Consider the following 20,984-nt stretch of genomic DNA (forward strand, 5'->3'; position numbering starts at 1 on the left):
CTCACCTTATCTGAGGTACATTCCTCGCAGCCAAACCAAAGTGAAAATCAGAGCGGCTGATCAGGGATTTGGTCTGAGCGTATCTCGGATGATTTTAAACATTGATGCCCTTTGTTGTTCAACGATGCCTCTTCTCCTCTCTTTTTTCTCTGTTGCTCTCCTCTAGGCCTTAGAAGGTGCAGGGGGGAGTTCAAACTCTCACTGCCTCTTTCACTTTGGCGTGGTTGAATTTTCAGTCAGTAAGAAAAGTCTGAATGAAAATCATGTTGTTTGGGAAGGTGTGAATAAAGGTCTTAGGTTGGAAATAGTGAGTCTTTTTTTCAGAGCCACTGCAGTGATCATGGTAGCAAGTTTATGTTCATTTTCTCTGCAAATTTACACCAGTGTATTCTTTAAATCACAGCTAATCCCTCTGCCATCTAATGAATCTGCAGTTCTACCAATCAAGGCAGCATTGATTTCCACTTCCTGTGTGAAAATGTATTAAAAGGCTATTGAAACATGCATGTCTTCAGTGACTTATTTTTAATTTCATACAGAAATTAATGGAAATCAATGGCTGCCTGGAACAATGAGAAAAACACATTCAAAGCTAAACCTTTGGGGCAATTATTTCAAGATTGAAAACAAAATAAAGTGTTATTTAAAGTTAAAAGTTTAGGAGCTTACACTTGCAAAAACATAATGGTCTGTTGAGGAAAGTACACATGTTTTCTCCAATTGCTTGCAGATTTATTTGCCCCCTTGTCTGTTTCCTCTGCCAAAAATGGCATCCAATAGTTTGGTTTAAGGTGTTAAATATGGATGCCCTGGGCAAATGTCAGGATTACTTGATATAATTGCAGTCTGCAGTAACTTGGGAACCATCATTCCCAGTTGTCTGGTTCATTGTAGGGCCAGATACAAAGCGTCGTGAGTACAGCTCGCAGTAAGCAGCCTTAGCACCTGTGATCACAGCTAGCTATTGCTCATCTTCACCTACAAGGGCTAACACCTGGCTGCTTTGGCATCTGGAGGAGAAAGAGTGGAGGAGGGAAAAAAAAGCCACATGAACCGAGGACTTTTGCAAGTTGTGTTTGAAACGCTTTGGCTCAAATATTGTGTCCTGAGGTTTTTCGAAATTGCCCTCTTGGTGAGTTAAGTCACAGTATGTACTTTGAAAAATCATAATGGGGTCCCTAAGCAGCCCTGAGGGTGGCCGAGGAACCACTCCGTCTTGGTTCCCCTGATGTTAACTCTCCTTATTGTTATATTTTGTGCAAGGTATCACATGTTGGGGATGACAGGGTGAAAGCTAACAGGAACCTGAGAATCATGCCGAGAAACAACAGAAGCTATTACCATGGTGCATTATTTCCCTACTGCCCTGTGGTGGCTTTAATACGGCTCACTATTCGCAAAAAAACCGAAAAAAACATTAAGCATTCCTGCTTTCTCCTAGCGAGGCACTGTCATTTTCAAGACAGGAACATTTGCTCTGTCGTGCTCTCTCATTCTCTCCCTCAGCCTCCACTTTACTGATACTGTCATTTTGGCAACAGTATTTGCTCAGTCACTCTCTATCACCCTCCCTACTTTCTCTCTCCACTCTTCCTCCTTCTGTCCTGCACTCATTCATTTCCCCCCTTCTCCTTGTCCTCTTTCCTCTCCAACACATACTAGATATCATGCAGCAGTTTCAGTCCTGGCTTTTGTAAAGACTTAGCACAGCCATTCGTGTCTTTTTCCATCCACGACAAGCTCCTTAAACAGCTTTAAAAAAGGGAAAGAAAAGAAGGTGTGCTGCGCTAACCTACAGTAGCCTACCTTCACTGGATAAAAATGTAGTCAAAATATAAATCATTTGAATTATGCAATAGGATATTTAAAATACTAGAAGGTCAATGAACTCCGACACAGCAAATCCATTCAATATTATTACAATGATTTCTCCTCAGGCACCCTACGCACCACTCTGGCAACACAAGCATGCGTTCCTTAAATCATTTTAACAAAGGACTATATTCATTCCACCTTTTTTTGTGGCGTGTAAAGCAATAAAAACCCTCTCCTCTCTCCTGTGAAAGTCTAGTGTTGTAACAGTGTGTTTTTGTGCCTGACCGCATGGTGGCAACCTGCGCTGCGCTGCCTGCACGTCAGATCCTAATGTTTCCTCATAAAGAACCCGGGATTCGTCCTCATCCGACGCACACCGGCAGCCGGGCTCTCCTCCACGGCAGGCTCCGACCATGACAGCGTGCGCTTTCTTTCCCCCGGCTGCTCTCCTTCTCTGCTCTCCTCGCTACTGAACTTCTCCTCCCGTCTGTCAAACTGAAACGCCGACCTTGACGGCGCGCTGTGGACAGGATTTGAGTAAAAGTCTGTCCGCTTTTTTTTGTGAGGGAAAAACTGGAACCACTCGGGGTGCCGACAGCAACGGGTGAAGTTTGAAGTAAGGCGCAGAAAAGGAGGAGAACTGCACCTCCAGAACGCACGAAGAGTCCGTGAAAAGTATGATCCTGCCTTGTTACAGGTGCAGCGAGGAATGGACTAACCTGGATTCATCTGACTGAGTTGCATCTAATACTTCAAAGAAACCAACTAAGGCTGATTTGCTCCTTCTAGGAAAATATATCTCTATCTTACGGAGTCTGTGAAACAAAAGCAAATTATAACAGTAAAAACGAATATACACTGTGAATTTCTTCGGTCGCTGCAGGCAGCAGGAACAGCGTGCGCTCCCAGATCGGTGCGCTTTGCCCGGATCCAGTGCAGGCAGGTTCCTGCACGGAGACCCGGCGTCAGGCGGACAGCACCGGAACCACACCGAGACACGGACACAGAATCACACCGGACACTTGTTGTCCATTCTGTCCAGTTTGGGACAATGTTTGAAGACCCCTGGAGCAGATCGATGTGGCGTGCCACATGGATTTTATTTTTCTCCATACTCATCCACTCCACACAAGCTCAAGGTAAGAGGGACACGGTGTCGGTTATTCACCACGGGCCGATTAGTGTGTACTCCCCTGCTATGTTGAATGTTGGGGTTTCCATTTGTGAAGGTATTGGGTCTGTAATGTGTTCATTATGCTTAGCCTTTTTCACGTAGCCTGTAATTTCCTCATTAGGCTACACTTCACTGTGACACAGTCCCTCTTAATGACACACACTTACACATAAGCAATCCATAACCGCTGTAATTTCCTTGATTAAACATGTCAGTGACACTTTTCCATGTTTGTTCCCCATAACTTCACCAAAGTGCAGTTCATGCTTGTGGTAGGTAATAGGCTATAATATGATTATTGTGGGGATCTCCAGTTTTAAAGAGTTTATTATGAAGAAACAGTATTTTTTTCCAACTGTTCAGTTGTCTAAAAACCGTGACTGAATTTTCTAGTTTGAACACATGCGTTGAATATGTCACTAGAATCGCAGCTGTTAACAAAAATGTTAATCTGATTAATAAATATTAATTAATTAATCAGCCTACTCCCTCAGAAATTAAACTTTGTGACTGAAATAAGCAGATCCATATTGATATGCAGCAACTGATGCAGGCGAGTGCACTCAGAGCATTAAATGTTTAAAATTAATTGGTTGTCTCTTTGAGAATTATGCAGCCTGTTTCCCTTGAGCACAAGGCGAGCCACAGCCAAGTGTGGCAGTTAGCGGGGACTGGAATTGGTGGCAGTTTTTTGTAGGGTTTTCTGAGCAGTTGCTTTAGTTGGAATACAACTCAGATTCTCCACACAATAATCCCACAAGATCTCTGTAATATTCCTGTGGAGACCTGGAGTGTGTCTCTGGTTCCCAGAAGAGAGTCTGTTGTAACCTCAGGCCCTCACCACATTATTATGTCCCAATAGAGTTGGTTAGCTTTATATTTGTATAGTAGACGGTTCATTTCCAAATGATTTCTATCATTAATTGTTTGTTTTTGAAACAGAACGAAACGGTCGCCTTGGGAAATTAATGAATGTGTTTTATTTTTTACCATGCAGATTGGCCAGAGTTGGGTCTGTTGTCACCACCGTGGGTCCTTGAGGTTGCTCCAGATTGTCCTCAGTAAATTAAAACTTAATGGCTACCCCACTCAATTCTTAGGAAAAGCATTGTAAAACAATTGAAGAATGACATGGATAGAAGGTTGTTCTCTCCTCCCTGTAATCTTCAAAGCTTTATTACAGGAGGTGGTCTTTGCATGGTGACACAACTTAAAAAATAGCACTCTTGCTCTTTGCTTTCCCCTACTGCACACTCTCCACAGGGGTAATTGGGATTCAGGTATTGCTGCCACTGTAAAGAGGGAGTATTTCATCTCAAGATAGACTCTAAGCCTTCAATGGCGCTCACTCAATAATACAATGTAGAGAAGAGGAAAAAAAAAACAAACAAGGCAGATATCAATCATTCATGAGGGCATATCCTACTGCCTGACATTTACAGGAGATTGATAACTTGTGTGTCCTAGGGATTAAGAGTCCTGACATTGTTGCTTCCTCTCTTTCTATAACTGTATCTCTCCCTGCTGGCATTATCTGATTCTGGATGCGTCTTCCCACTCCTCTCTCTTTCCCTCTTAATGCCTTTTTAACCATTCAAGTTAAATAAGAACACATTATTTACAGTAGTGCCATAAGGGGAAGGCCTTATGCCAGTCACTCATTCTCTTTTTGTTCGGGCCATCCAGCAGTGGCCCTCAGATTTCATTACACAGTCGCTCGTGGGTCAGAAAATGTAGGATTTAATTGGACTCTAATTGCATCCCGAACCGTCTGAGTGTCCGTTTCGGAGCACGGCTCGTTGAAAGTGACCCCCGTGTGGGCCGCTCTCTTTCCATGCGATGATTAAAGAACATGATGAGGCAAGCAGCATGCCTCTGGATGGACATGTCAGCCACTGCTTGCCACATTTTAATGACTAGCCCACTGAAACGACTTTTTAACGACGGGAGAACGGCCTTCACCGGACCAAAGTGCTATGAAGTCTTGCTTTAAGCGGAAAGAGATAATCTTCAGTGTATATTGGCATTCATTATCATTGTGAGCAGCAAGAAAAAGAACAAAGTGTAGTGTTAATACCTCAGTACCTGCATGATATCTATTGACACTCGGGCCTGTCAGTAGGTTTGATGTTTTTCTAAAACGATGCAACATTTTGCATTTCAAACAAAGGCGTGTAAAACATACACACACTAGTTTTGGTAGCTGATACAGTAAGAACATTCTTTGTTATATCATGTAAAAAAACCAAAAAAAACAGGCCATCCTCCCAACTCACCCTGGGTATTTGTGTTTAAAGTGACAGTTATAGGAGCGCTCTGGTCTGTCCCACTGTTCACTTCCATTTATTTACTGAGGTCATGCAGAGACAATGCTGGGCTCGCCTGCTGCTTTTGTCGCTTCTTACACGTCTATTTTGGAACTCGAAGCAGCGGGGGAGGGCTCTATTGGAATGTCATGTTTGGCATGTATACTTCTGCATCACTCGACGTCTGCAGATTAGTCTGACTAGCTACAGCTCAACTTTAGGAGCTTTAGAGGGAGTTGAGGACTTCATTTTGTCAAAGGCGTGGCACTCAGATTAACATCCATGAGGATAGTTTTGTCAGAGTGTTTATGTGGGGGGGCTACCAGGAAAATGCTGTTATTAGAATAAGCTATTTCATGGCTGTTGTCTGGCAAGGATGCAAATGCACAAGATGTTTAGAGTGACGCTCTGTTTTTAGCTTTCTGTATTGGACATGGACACAGTAATAGCAGTCAAGGATGTCATCTCCATTTTAAATCTGTTAGAAGATTGGATTTAAATTGTGTGGCTGGAATGAATTGCATGCAGTTTGAGAGAACCTCTTGACTGCTTTTGAAATAAGTAAATTTGGATGCATTCTTTTTCCAGGCGACAAAGTAGGGCACATAATCATAGAAGTACAGCAGAAATGTTCTGTGAGCTATTAGATGGTTTTCAGATGAAGAGGTGGAATTTATAGAAAAATGTGGTAATATTAAGACTTTTGTGAATCCTGGGCATTCATCTTTGGTTTGTTTGAGATGAATCCACTTTCACTGAACGGTCAGACACTTGAGCCGTCAAGACATTGTGTTTGCGTGGCCATGTCTATACTTGACACCCTGAGAAACCAATCCCATAATACTACAACACAGACAGCAGACGCTGTACTTAGATAAAGGAAAACTTAAATTCAAGACTCTTGAACAAAGGCACATTTGGTCTTTAATACCAGGCTCTCTTTCATTCAGCAGCAGAAACACATTTTTAGTTGTTTTTTTAGGACAAGTAAGACATACGAAAATAAACTGATTGAGATTGCTGTGTGAATGATACATGGAGACAGTGGGATTGTCACGATGTCTCCATACTACAAACGCCCTTTTTTCTCATTCATCTTAATTGACAGACCTGGGGTATCTGTTTTCTTGTATCAGATGTGCTTTGTATAATGATTTGAAAAAAACAAAACACAAGGCTGTCCTAGATCCCTGCAGCCATCACTTTAGTCTTTTAGGTCACAACATATTGCTTTAAGTATTCAGGGCTGGCCAGAAATCTCATGGTCAAAGTCTTGTGATAGATTTCTCCGTGGGATGTCTAGAGTTTCACTGTGCTACGTTCAATAAAACTTAGCTTCCCACCCAAGGTCTCTGCTACTGGCAAGTCCTACAGAGAGGTGTAACTGAAATACTTTTTGTTTTTCCTCCCAGGAAAGCACTTTCAGAGCTTTTGCAAATGGGGCTGTTTTCATTGATCCTGGCCCTGCTTCTCAATACCAGTCAATCGAAGAGTTTAAGAGTGTTTCTAAGTGGGACTCTGTCAGTGTTCTTAAATTTCTACACTTGCACTTAAAAAAAAAAAAAGGAATATAGGGTGAACGCTAATCAGATAAAGTTCTGCGCAACAGAAATACAGAGAAACTCAACATAGATGGTATATCTATCTATCTATCTATCTATCTATCTATCTATCTATCTATCTATCTATCTATCTATCTATCTATCTATCTATCTATCTATCTATCTATCTATCTATCTATCTATCTATCTATCTATCTATCTATCCTGGTATAAGAGCATAAGAACAATTCTTCTGTACTTCTTAAGAGTGAACACTTATGAATGGTGACTAAGTGACAGTTCTTCAGTGACATTGTTATTTAGATACCATACTTAACATACGTGTGTATAACATTTAACTAAAGTGCTGATATATATAATTAAGAAGAACTGTGGCTGAACTTGAAACCTTGGGATGATTTCAATGAATCTGAAAGACCCTGTCTGTGGACGTCCCACCTATTGATGGCTATAAATACAACTCAGCACTTTTTAAAATCTCTTCTCCTGTATACTTATACTATTCAACACACTGTGCAGGTTCTATTATTATTCTGATTGCTGTGTTGAAATCCCACTGGAAACCAACTTAGTGTTCTTCACTGGGTGTGGATAACAGCATAATTGTTTTAAATTCAATGATTCCTCTGTTCGTCATTATAATGAATATATCTGAAAAAACAGTGTCATCATTGCGTCTTTAGAGCGTCCCCCACTTTATTCTGTTCAAGCAGCCTTCACATCCATGGATTTCTGTGTTTTATGGTTCACTGGTGCATGAAACATTAGTATAACTTTGGCGCCATAACATACAAATGGTGCCGCCAGGAACGCCTTGCTACTTTAGACAGTGTTTGGCACAATGACAAGGCACAATCAATGCCATTTTGAATCTATCTTTTCAGTGATCACATTTGCTTCTAAATTGTTATGTTTGTACTTTTTCTTCTCTCGTCTAAGCATTGTGCTGCCCAGACCAAGATCTGTTTGATTGAGGCGAAAATGTAGCAGCCTCATTCCCAAATACTTTCTATTTAATCCCCTGCCATCCTACCCACTGTCTGGAACATGGCACAAAAGGAGTGTGGTTATCATTTGCCGGGGCTGTCCTATTTGTCATTGCATTGTTATTAATTTGTGTTTTGTTAACACTGTTGACGGACTTGGAAAAGAGGCCATCCAGGCCAGCTGGGAATTCTCACCATACACTCAGATTGACCGGGGTCAGTGTTAAATGACCTGTTTGACTGAAAAAACTATTTGGACACTGCAATAAAAACAAATAGAGATACTACTTGTCTCCCTTCTGTCTTTAATAGTGACTGGCTTATTATGATTGTTCAGCCATATAGCCTAATTGGGGCTCTGACTGTAGTGGATTATGCTGTTGATTCCGAAGTCTTAAACTCGTCCTTTGATCATTATCCTGTGCAATAGGGCAAGCCGCATTTCTTGCAGAGGAATTATTATCTTTGGCTTGTGTTGTGTGTAGTTCTTACATCTATGAAGGTTGCACTTTTGCACCTTTTGTATACAGGTGGTGCTTCTTTACCTTTGATGATCATCAATGAGATCATTTGTAGTGAAATTTTGGCTTTTCAGTACAGAGCAATACAGCGTTGTTTCTTTGAAGCTGCTGCTGCTGCTTTCAATCTACTATGTACGTGTATGTGCAACAATAAAACTTTGGCCTCAACAAGGTTTTGCGCCAAGAGTAGATTGAAAGTTTTACGGTAGGGCATTTCATCTTGTTTTAATACCACTGTGGTGAAAGCTTATCCTGTGTTTCCATATTTGCTGAGCCAAGCTAACCCACAATTCTGCACTCTTAAATTAGCACCTGGAGGCCTTCTGCACCTTTACACCGCACATCAGTTTCAGCTGCACAGTGCCAAGTCGTGAGTGTAATTTGCTCCTGCTGCACATGTCCTTCAAAGTGGGCTCCAAAACGACCCCTAAAAAAGAATAAGCCACAGGTATGGATGTGATTATGGACTTGAACTTTTCTCTCGCTTTTTAAAAGGGCCATTATGCATGCAGGGAAAGGCAGGGGGGAGTCGGAGTCAAGGCTTGTTTACCAGCATCATCCCTCATCCAGCTAGATGGAAATGAGCGTGGACCTTTAGAGTGACACTAGCTTCAAGAGGCCCCCAAACCTGACTCACTCATGCGGATCCTTGTGTGTTTATAATAGAAATGGACTCAGTTTGGCTGGGGGCTTGGGAAACCACCTCTGAACCCTGTAATTGCTGTTCCCTGGAGGAGATGTTTTTGTGAGTGAGTGTGGCTGCATGTTGCATGTGAATTTGTATGCATACATAAGTGGGTGTGTGCTTTTGGGTGTGTACAAGTGGCCAGTGAGCAGTCCTTTAGCTATCATCATGCCCCTGACTTTCGGCCACAGACTGGGCTCCCATGGGGCTTTAACATTCCCCCTGATGAACTAAACGACGAGTGTAAAAAAACAACAACCTGAAACTGTAGTTCGTGGAGTTCATGAAGGGACATTAAAGTCCATGGCCCAAAGCCATATATTTTGTGAATGGAAATTGATTTATCATAAACTGTTCCTCTTCCCTGCATAGTTTGACACCACCGGTTTTTATTCTCTCTTGAAGAAGCAGGTTGGCAAGCAAATCAATTTAAGGGATTATTTAGGGATGGTATAGAGCCTGATCGATTCTGACAATCGCGCCATCTTTAACAGACATCTCATCAAAGGCCCATTCCCTTTTTTTTGCCATGCCATTACCCATCCATCCAGCGCTTGGATCCACTGCCTATTTACCCATCCCATGCAGGAATAATGGGGCCTTCACCCCCAGTTGGATTAATCAGCCATAACCATATGCTACCGTGTGCAATTACGCTGCAATTTTGACCAAGGGAAACAGCTGTTGCCATTTGAAAGGGTGGAATAAGATTGTAATTGCCTTAACTTTGATTTGTAGGGTGCTTTGATTTGATGAGAGAACACATTTTATGCTTTACATAATAATAACCTCGGAATGAAGAGAACTATTAGAACATGAGACTTTTTCTCTTTCCAGATGCATTCAGTGGATAGCCTAGCAGTTATGAGGTATGACTCACACATTATAGAAAGAATTACTGTTTATTCATTTAGGTTTGAATAGGCTTGCTATTTTCAGAAGCTTTGTTTTAGATTTAATCGTGTAATGACATTTGAATATATTTATGCATGGCTGCGCCTTAACATTTTGATTTAGAAGGCTTTCTCTCTAATCCTTCAGGTGAGGCAGTCTGCTGTAATCCTTTACACTGCAGCATCCTATACCACTTATCTGACACCCTTCTTGTTTACACAATATTTTTATCAATCGGCTGGATTTGATTTAACACCTACAGGACACTGTACAAAAGTACAAGGTCGGTGATGCATTTGTGATCATACACATGAATCCAAGATTTATACTACTCTACTAAAATAATCACTCTCAGAGACATGTATATATCCCTGACCCTTGTAATATTGACCTGGAGGAAGACAACTGATCTCAGATTATGTGTACTAATTATTAAGATTGAATATTCCAGTTACAGAGATCCAATAACTGTCAAAAGGGATGGGGAAATTAAAACAACAAAATATGTGATCAACTCCAAACAAAGTCACTTTGCTCAAGTCCATTGCCTCCATCCTTTCCTCCATGCCCAGTTTCCGGTTGCACTCCCATTGGATACTTTTATTTTGGCTACAATATAATAAGACCGCACTCAAAAGGATCAAGGTATGTTTCATAATGTATGAAAACCCACCTTTATAAGCATAATGGCACAATTGTTCACCCTTATGATGATTTGGATGTTTTCAAATATTTTCAGGATTAGGCAATTTCAAGACAAAAAGTCACGTAGTCTGTAATACGGTTTAGCCGCACCATTTGTTGGACCCTGATAAGACATTAACAAATGGATTTTCTTCAAATCCCAGCAGATAAAAGAGCAACAGCAGATTGATTAAAGACGAAGAGAACGGAAGGGTACGAGGATGAATGTCTAAGTGGAAGTGCATGGAGCAATAAATGAAACTAGAATGTAAGTTGTAATGGAACAGACTGCACATCAGAATCTGTTATGTTAAATACTGTGAGGAGGATTTTAAGGGGAACGTTCAATTTTCCAGACCCATTCCTGCACCTGTCAGTAGAGAAGATGGTACATGAGTCACTCCTACAATTTTTCATATCACTGTCACTTACTGGCTTTCTTTTCTCAAACTTTAAAAAAGGATATAGTAAATGATACGTCTCTTCTTCTGCCACTGTTAGATAGTCTGTGTCTTTGTGTAATTATCCTGAAAATGAACTTTGCTCTGATTCAGAGCTACAAAAAGGGAGAATGTAATAATGAGACGTCTTCTTAGTGCATCAACTACGTGAGGCCAATATTTCCTCCTCTTTTAAAAATACACCAGATGACTGATCCCTGACGTTGCTTTAAAAACTGCCCTCATTTGAATTTCTGAAGCATGTTCTTATTTCCCTTTTTTGTCCTTGTTTGACGCTCAGGGCCAGTCTTGAGAGATTTAAGGCTTGGTTCCCTTAATGGAACGCTTCTCACATCTCCGAAAAAGAAAATGTGCTCCGCTGGTATTCGCACATTGATCATGGACGCCTGTGATATTGTTTTTGAAGAGTTCCTTTTGACTCCTGCCAAACACCATGTAAACACCAAGCACTGTTCAAATGATCTCTTTGTTAGCAGATACTTCACAAATGTTTTCTTATGAGTGGAGAGCCACACACAGAGAGGGAGTGATGAGGAAAGAGAAGAAATAAGGTGATGGCAATATCACAAATTAACTGGAGGCTAATCTAAGGTGTTGTTAGATACTCTGAAGTGTGTGTTGCTGATTGCTTCCTTAGCCACGTCCCTTACCTCCACTGAAATTAGGTTTGGATATAACCTGCTAATACAAATTCTTACCTTATCTATGACTCTAAGAGGTCAAAGACCATTGATAACTTTTGGAAAAAGACATCAGCTCTGCCTAACACTTGAGCAATTCAGATTTATTCAATTAACATCTTGATAATCATTTGCTTGGATGCACTTCACACATGACCGAACCTCTTAACACCCTAAACAGTGTACTTAATGGGGAGGACCCGATGATAATGGAAGGTGACAGAGTGAGATGGACGTTAGGGCACAGGGCTTTGACCCGCAGCATTACTCGCTCTTGACCTCGACTCAAGCACACTAATAGGTATCCCTGCGCACGTTCCATGATGGCAGCCCCTTGGTAGCACAACAGCTACACCTTCACATTTTTGTCCCCTATGTGTACTAGTCGGACAAAGATAATCACTCTCAGAGCTGAGCAGAACAGGCAAGAAGTGCTCCATCCATCTTGATTTGTCAATAGTTACAATTTTAATTACACCTGAGTGCTGTCAGCCTGCCAAGATGGGAGTATCGATTTGCTCCAACTAATTGATTAATTGTTGCGTTCAAGGGGGCAGTTTTCCCTGCATCCCCCCCATATCTTTTTTTTACCATGGCCTTCATTTTCTCTCTTTCTGTATACTGTTTACTGAGCGTTTCAGTTTTACCTGCAGGCAGCTGTGTGGAATAATTGGAGGGCTTTCAAAGAATAACTGCCATATATTCCTCTAGTAAATAAGTGGTATATTAAAAACGAGGGGGGTCTTTTGTATCTGTAAAGCAATAAGTAACAGTTGGTTACAGGGCAAGGGATGCAATACATCACTGTAGCCATTATGTGACAGTTAAAGGGAGGCAAGAGATTTGGAGGCACATCTGCCAGGAACCTTTTACTCAAACCTGTAGCTTAAATGTGTGTGGCTGTTTTTCAAAAGGCTCAACAGTCTGTTGTAATGCGCTCCAACATTTTACTGCCATTTTAGAAGACAATATACACCTTTGAGCAAAGACGTGTGGACGGCACAGCAGTTTGGCCTAGTGCCACTACTGTCTCTAAATCATCCTTCCTTCCTGGCAGGAGTCTTTAAACTTCTCATAAAATGACAGAACTTTGGAGCTGCTGTGTATCACAGTCAACCACACTGCTTACCGCCCCAGCTCCAGTCTACATGAAATGAGCCCACTTAACAGGCTATTTCATTGAATGGGACAATTGGTAGGGTTTTATGAAAATGTAAAACTCCAAACCATAATTGTGGTCGTTAAATATTGTTTACTTACAGAAAAGAAAATTCTTAGCAGTTTAGAAGCTCTATATCTTTTATTATGTGTCAGCCTTTGTTAAAGATGTGATGTTATTGGTAAAATAAAGTTAAATAAAATGTGCTTATGACAGTTGTAAACCTAAACATGACCGTTCAATTAATGACTAGTATGGTAAATTCCAGCTTGTTCTTTTAAATATTTATACTCAGTGTGTGGGCTTTGTTCAAATGAATGACTTAATGAGTGTTTTGACAGTGTTTGTTTCTTGTGGCCGGTGGTGGTGGGGGCTGTAGCAGACATGATGACTATTGGGAAAGAGGTCATGCGTCACCCTGAGTTTATATTGTATGATACATCCCAAACACTTGGCCACATTGGCCAACTCATACCCACAATTATACAATGCAGCTGTGTTTCTTTACTCTGCCCAACAGTGGGATTCCTTTATTAAAAGATGACCATAGTGACCCAAAAATAGTAGTTTAAAGGGTAAGTTGAGCCATGTAAAAGTTTAAATACATTTCAAGCTGTTTTTACACCTGAGGTTCAGATTTCACCTCTGACAGAAATCCAAGCCTGCATAGCCAAAAGAGAATACCTACAATTGATTTCTTGTCTGCATAAAGTTGTTCTGACATTAAAGTATTTCTAGTGTTGCACACATCCATCTAAAGGCATTGTAAGTACAAAGTTATTTCTCTTTATAATGACATTTTAGATTTAAACTGCCAAGTCCTAGTTTGAGTCTCCCGAAAAATACTGTTGTGTTAACAAAAGGACCAATTATGACCATTAATGTTAAAAGCAGATGCAGAGAGAGTGACTGATGGAAGTGAGGGGAGATTGAATCCTGGCAAGCAATGCACGTATGTGTTCATAGATGTATGCTCCGGGAATGGTAATCGTAGCTAGACCTGTCACTTTGGCATCATGCAGGCAATTTCTGAAAAGTGACAGGAATAACGTCATTCATACAACAAAGGCAGAAAAGGTTGAGGTAACCCTTTAGTGAGAATTAAAAAAAGCCTTGAAGAGGTGCTTCACAGCCTGAACACACTGTAGAAAAGGTTTCCTATGATGGCCATTTACTTCCTTTTTCATTTCTTTTGGAAGCGCTGCGATACAACACAACCTACGCACAGGGTCCGCTATCCCTCCATCCCTCATGGTTCTTACTCATACAAACACTCATGTTCCCACAAACTCACACACTGGTGCATGAACAATGGCTTTTGATGCTGTGGGGTTTATTCATGTAAACACTATCTTAATAAACAAACAAATACACAAACACAAAAGCAGAGTGCTGCATGCTTAAGACCCCTCTCACGCCTGTAGTCACACACACCCCCCCCCCACAGACACACCCCTCCGTGGAACTGAGCACAGAAGAGCAGCACTGTTTCATTCTGCATCTGCTTTTTTTCTCCTGCTGGATCCCAGCAATGATTGTATGAGGATGTAGCGGCATTAACAGACCACAGTTCCCTGCAAAACTGAGTATGTAACTCGAGCTGCCTGGTGTGAAACTTTTTCTTTTGATTGTTTTTCGTAAGCTTTAAATGAGCACTGACATTTTATGAAATACACTTTTTTCTGCCATTTTTCCCAAAGACACATGAGAAGATTGATATCTGGCACAGATGGTTGGGTTTGTTACATAAATGTCCTACATAGAAAAAGGTGCTTGATTTATATATTCAACAGATTTGAATAATTTAGAACTCCTTTATACAAGAAAAAAATCTGAGGTAAAATATTCCACTAAAATGCAACAATGATGACATTTTAAAGACAGCTGAACGAACCACATTGGTATATATAGGCCAAACACCTATCTGTAATTGTATGAATATAAATCTTTAGGGAGGAAAAAAACAATCTTCCTCTAACAAACCGAATACTGGATTCACATTAAAGCAAGTGGGCGGCAACAGTGACTTAGTGTTGCATTCGCTGACCCGTGTTTGTAAAATACCATCTAATGGCAGTTTTTTTCTGTAACAGGTTGTTCCCAATTGATTGTTGAAATAAGTTATTGCTATTGCATATTAAATGAATGTGGTCTTCTCACAACAGTAATACATGTAAATGATCGTTTTCAGGGCATTTAATCTATGATCTGATGATCTTGACGGATTTCTGACAAATGTAACCGTGGTTTTTGTTATTAGCTGCTTCCTTTCTTTAAGCCTGCATGTGCTACATCTCACTGAAGAGTGGCTGATCTGTGATACACATTTGAAGACAATGATTTGACAAGATACAGCAAGTTGACCGCTCCCTTCCTTCTTGCATCAATAAAACCCTTTCACCCCTCAGTTTCTTTGACAAACTCAGTTGCCCCTGCTTGTATTCATTCCTTTCAAAAACTTGTCCTTACCTGCCAACATGATATCCTTATTGTATCTTCTCATGTTACCCGCCTTTGATGGCAAACAGAGTGTTCCTTTCAGAATATTTTGCAGGGGGATTAACCGCTGTACTCCAATAGCTGTGATTTTTATAAAAACATTGCCCCTGGTAACCCATAGTCCTATAGCCCTAGGACATTGGATACCATTTTGTTGTAGGATACACATAAATATTTCAATGTGAAATCCCTTCTGCTGATGAATGATTCAGTTATCCATTGTGCATTGTGTTGGCCCTGTACAGATATAGAGTCAGGGTCCTGGTTGGAGAGCACCTAACAACTGTCATTCTCTGGCCTTCGCAGCTGCTGCCGTGCCCCTCAGGTGCAAACACACATAGGCCTTGATCTTTTGACCCACCAGGCCTTGTCTAATCCCCCAAAATAGGTCTGTCCCCATAACCCGTAAATGCCAGGGAAGTCAGACGTGCATGATAGGCCGGAAGACACCATCATGTTAAAGGATACAGTGGTTCACAGCGAGGATGTAACAACTGACAAACACAAACAAGCTGTTTGATGTTGTACTAACAGAGCCCTTCCGGGACCGCTCCGATCTGCACTGTTCTCCCCTTGACTGACTGACATTGTTTTTTCCTTTGTTATCACTCGGAGAGGAGGCTTTAAAATTAGATTGACATTCCTGATCAGAAACTATTTCTCTCAGTCTCTTTTGGGAGGAGGCAGTTTGGAGGAGGCGCAGGGTTTTTGCTGGAAGCTAGCAGCAGGACTGACAGACCAGACAGACATGTTGTATTTGTCTCCTAGAGTCAATCTGTCGGACTGTGGCAGTGTCTCCGGCCAAAATCTGATCCTGTTGTTCAGCCAGGGCCTGAGGGGGTAGCTGTGAGATCGGTGGGCTGTCAACTGTCCATTGCCTTCTCTTGTACAGCCATGCGAGAAGAACCAGTTTGATTATATTTGCCTGAAGGCATCGATCTCTCTCATCCTCTTTCTCTTGTTTTTAATGGAGGTTGTCAATTTTACCTTTTTATTTTTCTCTCTGTCTTCCTTGTTCTCTCTCTGCTCTGCTTGTTTTTTTGCAACAAGCTTTGGGGGACGAGGAGGGAAAGAGAAGATCAAAGAGAGCCTGCACACTGTCCTCCAACATCATTAGGCTATCTCAGATGGCATTATTACAGCTTCTGCCATGTGCTTGTGACTCTATCCCTGATTATTATTTTTTTATTCTTGCTTGATTTATTTTTTGTCTTTGTGCGTGTTTCTGAGCGCACAAATGCATGTACATGCAGCCAGTGAGTGCCTTCCCTTCCTCTGGCACGGGGCCCGGTGTCGCCGATGGGCCGCCCTGCCATCAGCCCTTCCATATTGAGCAAGACGTCGGCGCTCCCCTCCAGCGCAGTGCATGAGGGAGCTGCCCTCTGTTTGATGTCACTTCTGTTTTGCTCTGATCTTCCTCCACCAAAGCCTCACAGTAACACAGTCGTACATAGAAGCCGGGATAATAGAGAAGTAGTGTGCTGGAAAAACATCTGGAGCGTGCGGGAGCAAAGGTCTCAAACCACATGCTGAATCAAAGCTGCCTTTTTTGCAACCCCTCAAGGATATATGGCTTGTGCTATTTTGTCTTTTAACTATAATCAACGCTGCTTGTTAAAAATCCAAACCAATAACTCCATTGTTAACCAGAAACTTTTTAAAGAGCCATAATGTAGCTTATCATTGTCATAAAATCAGCAGATGTAATTTATTCCTCTTGTCAAACTGAGCACTTAGGAAGTACAGTCTCTGTTTTTTCATTGGCCGTGCTAATTGTAATGAAGAAATGTACCACCCACTGCAACAATTTGTGGACAACAATAAAAGCTATGCTGTACCAAGACATGATCAATATCAGGCTTTCTCTATGCAGAAAATGCTGGTCAGTTGGATCAATTCACTGCTGGTTATGGTTTCTCGAGGTCATTTGTCGGAAGTAATTAAAGCATTAAATAATGCCAATGTTTTCCTTTGAATGTGTATCAATTCAGGTGGCGCCTTGCTAGCTGGAACCACCGTTTGCATACCTATATATTTTTTTAATGAATACATGACAATGCATATATTTGTCTGGCCAAATCTAGCAGATTTGAATTTTTTTAATGTTTTTTCAAAAATTGTTATAGAATATGTTTGGTTGATTTACAATATATTGTAGAGTTTCAAATGCTGTCCCTTTTGCATAGTGTTTCATGCCAACAAATACAAATATTTCCCACTTTCTTTGCATTATAGAATCCCATTCTCTTTTCATCACGATCAGATGAATGCATTTGAAACAGCCTACTGCTGGAGATGTCATTTTGAGATGGATGCAGGTGAAATGTTTGAATTAAAACAATACCACCAGCATTTCCATGTGATTTGTTCAAGCGAACATCATGTATGGTATACATGTGAAAAATATCATAATAATGCTTTCAGAACATGTCATGTGATGGACCCTCTATCCACCACTGATCCAATCTTTGTGGATGCTGAGTCTTCACTCGCCCACACAACTCCAGAATGTGCAGAGATAGAGTCAGCTGGAAGATGAATAGAAACCATATAAGGCAAGAACTGACAATGGGTGTTAGCACGGCCGTTACTTCACACCTGAATGTTTTTATTGCTACTGGATGTCCATTTTGGCAAAAACTGAAGGTCCCTGTTGTGTGTTTCCTTTGCCTTCTCGGTTCTTTATGCATTGTCTCTTCTATTCTACGTTGGGCGTGCAATGGGCCTCAGCTGAGAGGAGTTGTGTGCACTTTTCCATTGTGCTTGCGTGTCTGTAATGCACAGTTGCTGCAACCCTGCAAGTACAACATATCTGGACTGTGTAAGAGGGAGGCGAGCAAGCATGCAAGATGGAGGGATTGAAAGATTATGAGAGACAGGAGGAAGAGGGAGGGAGGGGGGGGGGGGTAAGAGATGGAGCCTGTACAGTTACTGAATCCATAACGGATGAAAAGGGCCTTGGCAGGAGTCTTAAGGGGCTAATAAAATAAAGTTCTCTCAGATTAGTTAGCTAATAGAGCTGTAACATAGTGTTGCGTCTTAATGCTGAGGGGAACATGGCCTCCTGTGTGCTGGCTCTGATGTGGGGGGAGTGATGAGGCAGGATAGGGTGGGTGGGAAAGCGGGCGTGAGGGGTTAGGCACTAACGGAGCTCATGCTGTGAAGAAGCCCTCCGGGTCTGGTTATTCAGTCAGGGGTGAGCAAGGAGACAAGGCGAGGATAGGGAGCCTACCTGGCATGATATTACCCTCCCAGCAGCTTTAGTACTTACTGTACGAGATCGACGCACAGGCTATAGCTACATGTGTTTCTGTAAGCTAGAGGAAATTATTGCTTTCTGTAAGGCATCAGATGAAGGATTTATGCACTGCTGTTCAGATAATATTGCCTAGCTGGCAAGGACATGAGTACAATAGTTATAAAGGCTTTCATTGAAAAGTGGCCAATTGTAAAACAGGTTGAAGCTTCAAATGTTCGTGAAACAACTTGAGGAAAGACTTGAAAACAGTGCATTCATCCACAAGTTTTAAAGTAATAAAGAAGACACCAAGAGAACAGGTCCACAGGAAATGGAAGAGATTTAAACGATCGAGCCAGCATCAAAGTGAACACGTAAGTTGACCTTAAACGATCAGGAGCACACTAGAAGAAAGAAACAACCAGGAGTCGCTTTAACAAAAGCGCTTTCTCTAATGGTGTTGGGTCATGTCAGGCAGTGCATTGTATCCCCACAAAGTTCCTCTTTTGAACTGCATTCCAGAAAGCTGTAATTCATGGTTGCAACATTCACATTTGCAACCTCTTTCCAAATGACAGGAAGTGTAGTGCTTCTCTTTTGAAGTCCCCAGTACGAGGCAGGAGTAACCATGGCTCAGCCTTTGTCTTGCTCTGTCTGAGGGTTTTTCACAGTGAGCTATTAGGATGAACGTTGACTTTACAGAGAAGAAATAAAGAGTTGTGGATCCACACCCAAGGCTAAGTCAAGAGCAAATACAGTTTGTGGCTCCTGACACCTGTTTCTGCAAAGATAATTTGATTGTGTATGTACAGTACAATTTTTAGTTTTTAGTTTTAGGTTTAGTTTTAGTTTTAGTTTATTATTTTGACTGTGTCCTTTTATAATATGTTGCAGTGTTGGAGGAGCTCGGGACCTAAGATTTTCATTGCCATAACATTGTAAATATTGTGCACATGATAATAAAAACCCTTGAACCTTGAACAATACGTCCGCGCACACTCAACATGCATTTGTGTTGAAGAAGAAAATAGCAGCCCATTGTCGTGGATGTCCTCAGACACTGACTGTAGGAGGAAAAATACCAGTGTAATATGTCCTTGGTCTTGTGATGAGGTAAAATTGAAGACACGGAGAGACAGAAACAAAGGAATATCATGTCCTCTCCAGAGACTGAAGTGCTGAGGAAGAAGGTGCATGGAAGAGCGAGGAGAGGGAAGTACCTTGTCTCTTATACTGGTGTACAAGTAGCTCTCTAAGTGCTGTCATTTCAACAGGAATGTTTAATGAGAGGCCTCTCTAAGTAGGGACTGATTGAGTGCATCATCTTTATTCTTTATTCTCGCACCCCGTGCCTTACGGCTCCCCGCCCCCTCAGTCTGATCCCACTCTCTGCTTGATAAGATCCTCTTTCTCTCTAGATCATCTCAATTTGAGCTTGCTCTGGGAAACTCTCATTGCTCTGTGATGTCTTGTTAATGATTGTGTTCTTTTTTCATGGGTAATCATGTGTTTGGCAACAGGTTTCGGCATTGGATGTGTCTGTGTTTTTTTTGGTAACTCACATATTGTGCGGGCAATAAGGCGCGTGTTGGCATGTACTGTACAGTACATCTCCCCCTACATCCATTTACATAAGGATGTTACCATTTTTCTTTGTTCTAAAAGTCATTATTTTATGCTCTTTTCATGCATAATTACTTATTTTCCAAAAATATAAGCACGTCTTTCGGTAACACGAGACTTTAAAGCGGTGCCTTTGCATTTAAAAGTCTGCTTTACACACATATATATATATATATATATATATATCAATTAAATCATCTTTTTTCCATTGCGATAGTAGCCATGGGGAAACGGAAGTATTTGATTCACATCTTGCCATTTACCAATATACACATTTGCCCATTTACTGTATACCCCCCCCCCCCCACACACACACACACACACACACACACACACACACACACACCTCATTTTTAGCCAGAAAGGACATTTCAGCCAGAGCTTTTATAGACTTTATTGAAAGAGAGAGTGATGATGACCTTTTATATGGATTAAAGGTGCTGGCTTTAACTGTAGTGTCTTAACTGGAGACCAAAAATAATCGATTAAATGGGCAATGTAATTAAGCCTTAAGTATATTACAGGGGCTGTAGGTCTGAGCTGGGCTACAGCAGAAGCCATTACTTGGACTACAGTTATGACACAAAGGATTCCACATCATTCAAAGAGTTGATAAATCTAGCATTTTGCCATTAATGAAAAACATGATATATTTACTTGTATCTTCACTGCAACTGTAAAACCTTCTCACCCACCC

General features: G+C 41.3%; 1 protein-coding gene across 6 annotated transcripts in view; it reads left to right on the forward strand.

Annotated features, from left to right (window-relative positions):
- Positions 1-2,219: 2,219 nt before the first annotated feature.
- sdk2b (sidekick cell adhesion molecule 2b) overlaps positions 2,220-20,984 on the forward strand; it is a 253,938-nt gene continuing 235,173 nt past the window's right edge. For all 6 annotated transcript variants that reach the window (XM_063894111.1, XM_063894115.1, XM_063894112.1 and 3 more), the window contains exon 1: positions 2,220-2,954. In XM_063894111.1, the coding sequence (XP_063750181.1) occupies positions 2,867-2,954 (88 nt within the window). In that variant the 5' untranslated portion in view covers positions 2,220-2,866. The remainder of the gene's footprint in view (positions 2,955-20,984) is intronic.

The sequence above is a fragment of the Eleginops maclovinus genome, chromosome 10 (assembly GCF_036324505.1).
Source record: "Eleginops maclovinus isolate JMC-PN-2008 ecotype Puerto Natales chromosome 10, JC_Emac_rtc_rv5, whole genome shotgun sequence".
NCBI classification, from domain to species: domain Eukaryota; kingdom Metazoa; phylum Chordata; class Actinopteri; order Perciformes; family Eleginopidae; genus Eleginops; species Eleginops maclovinus.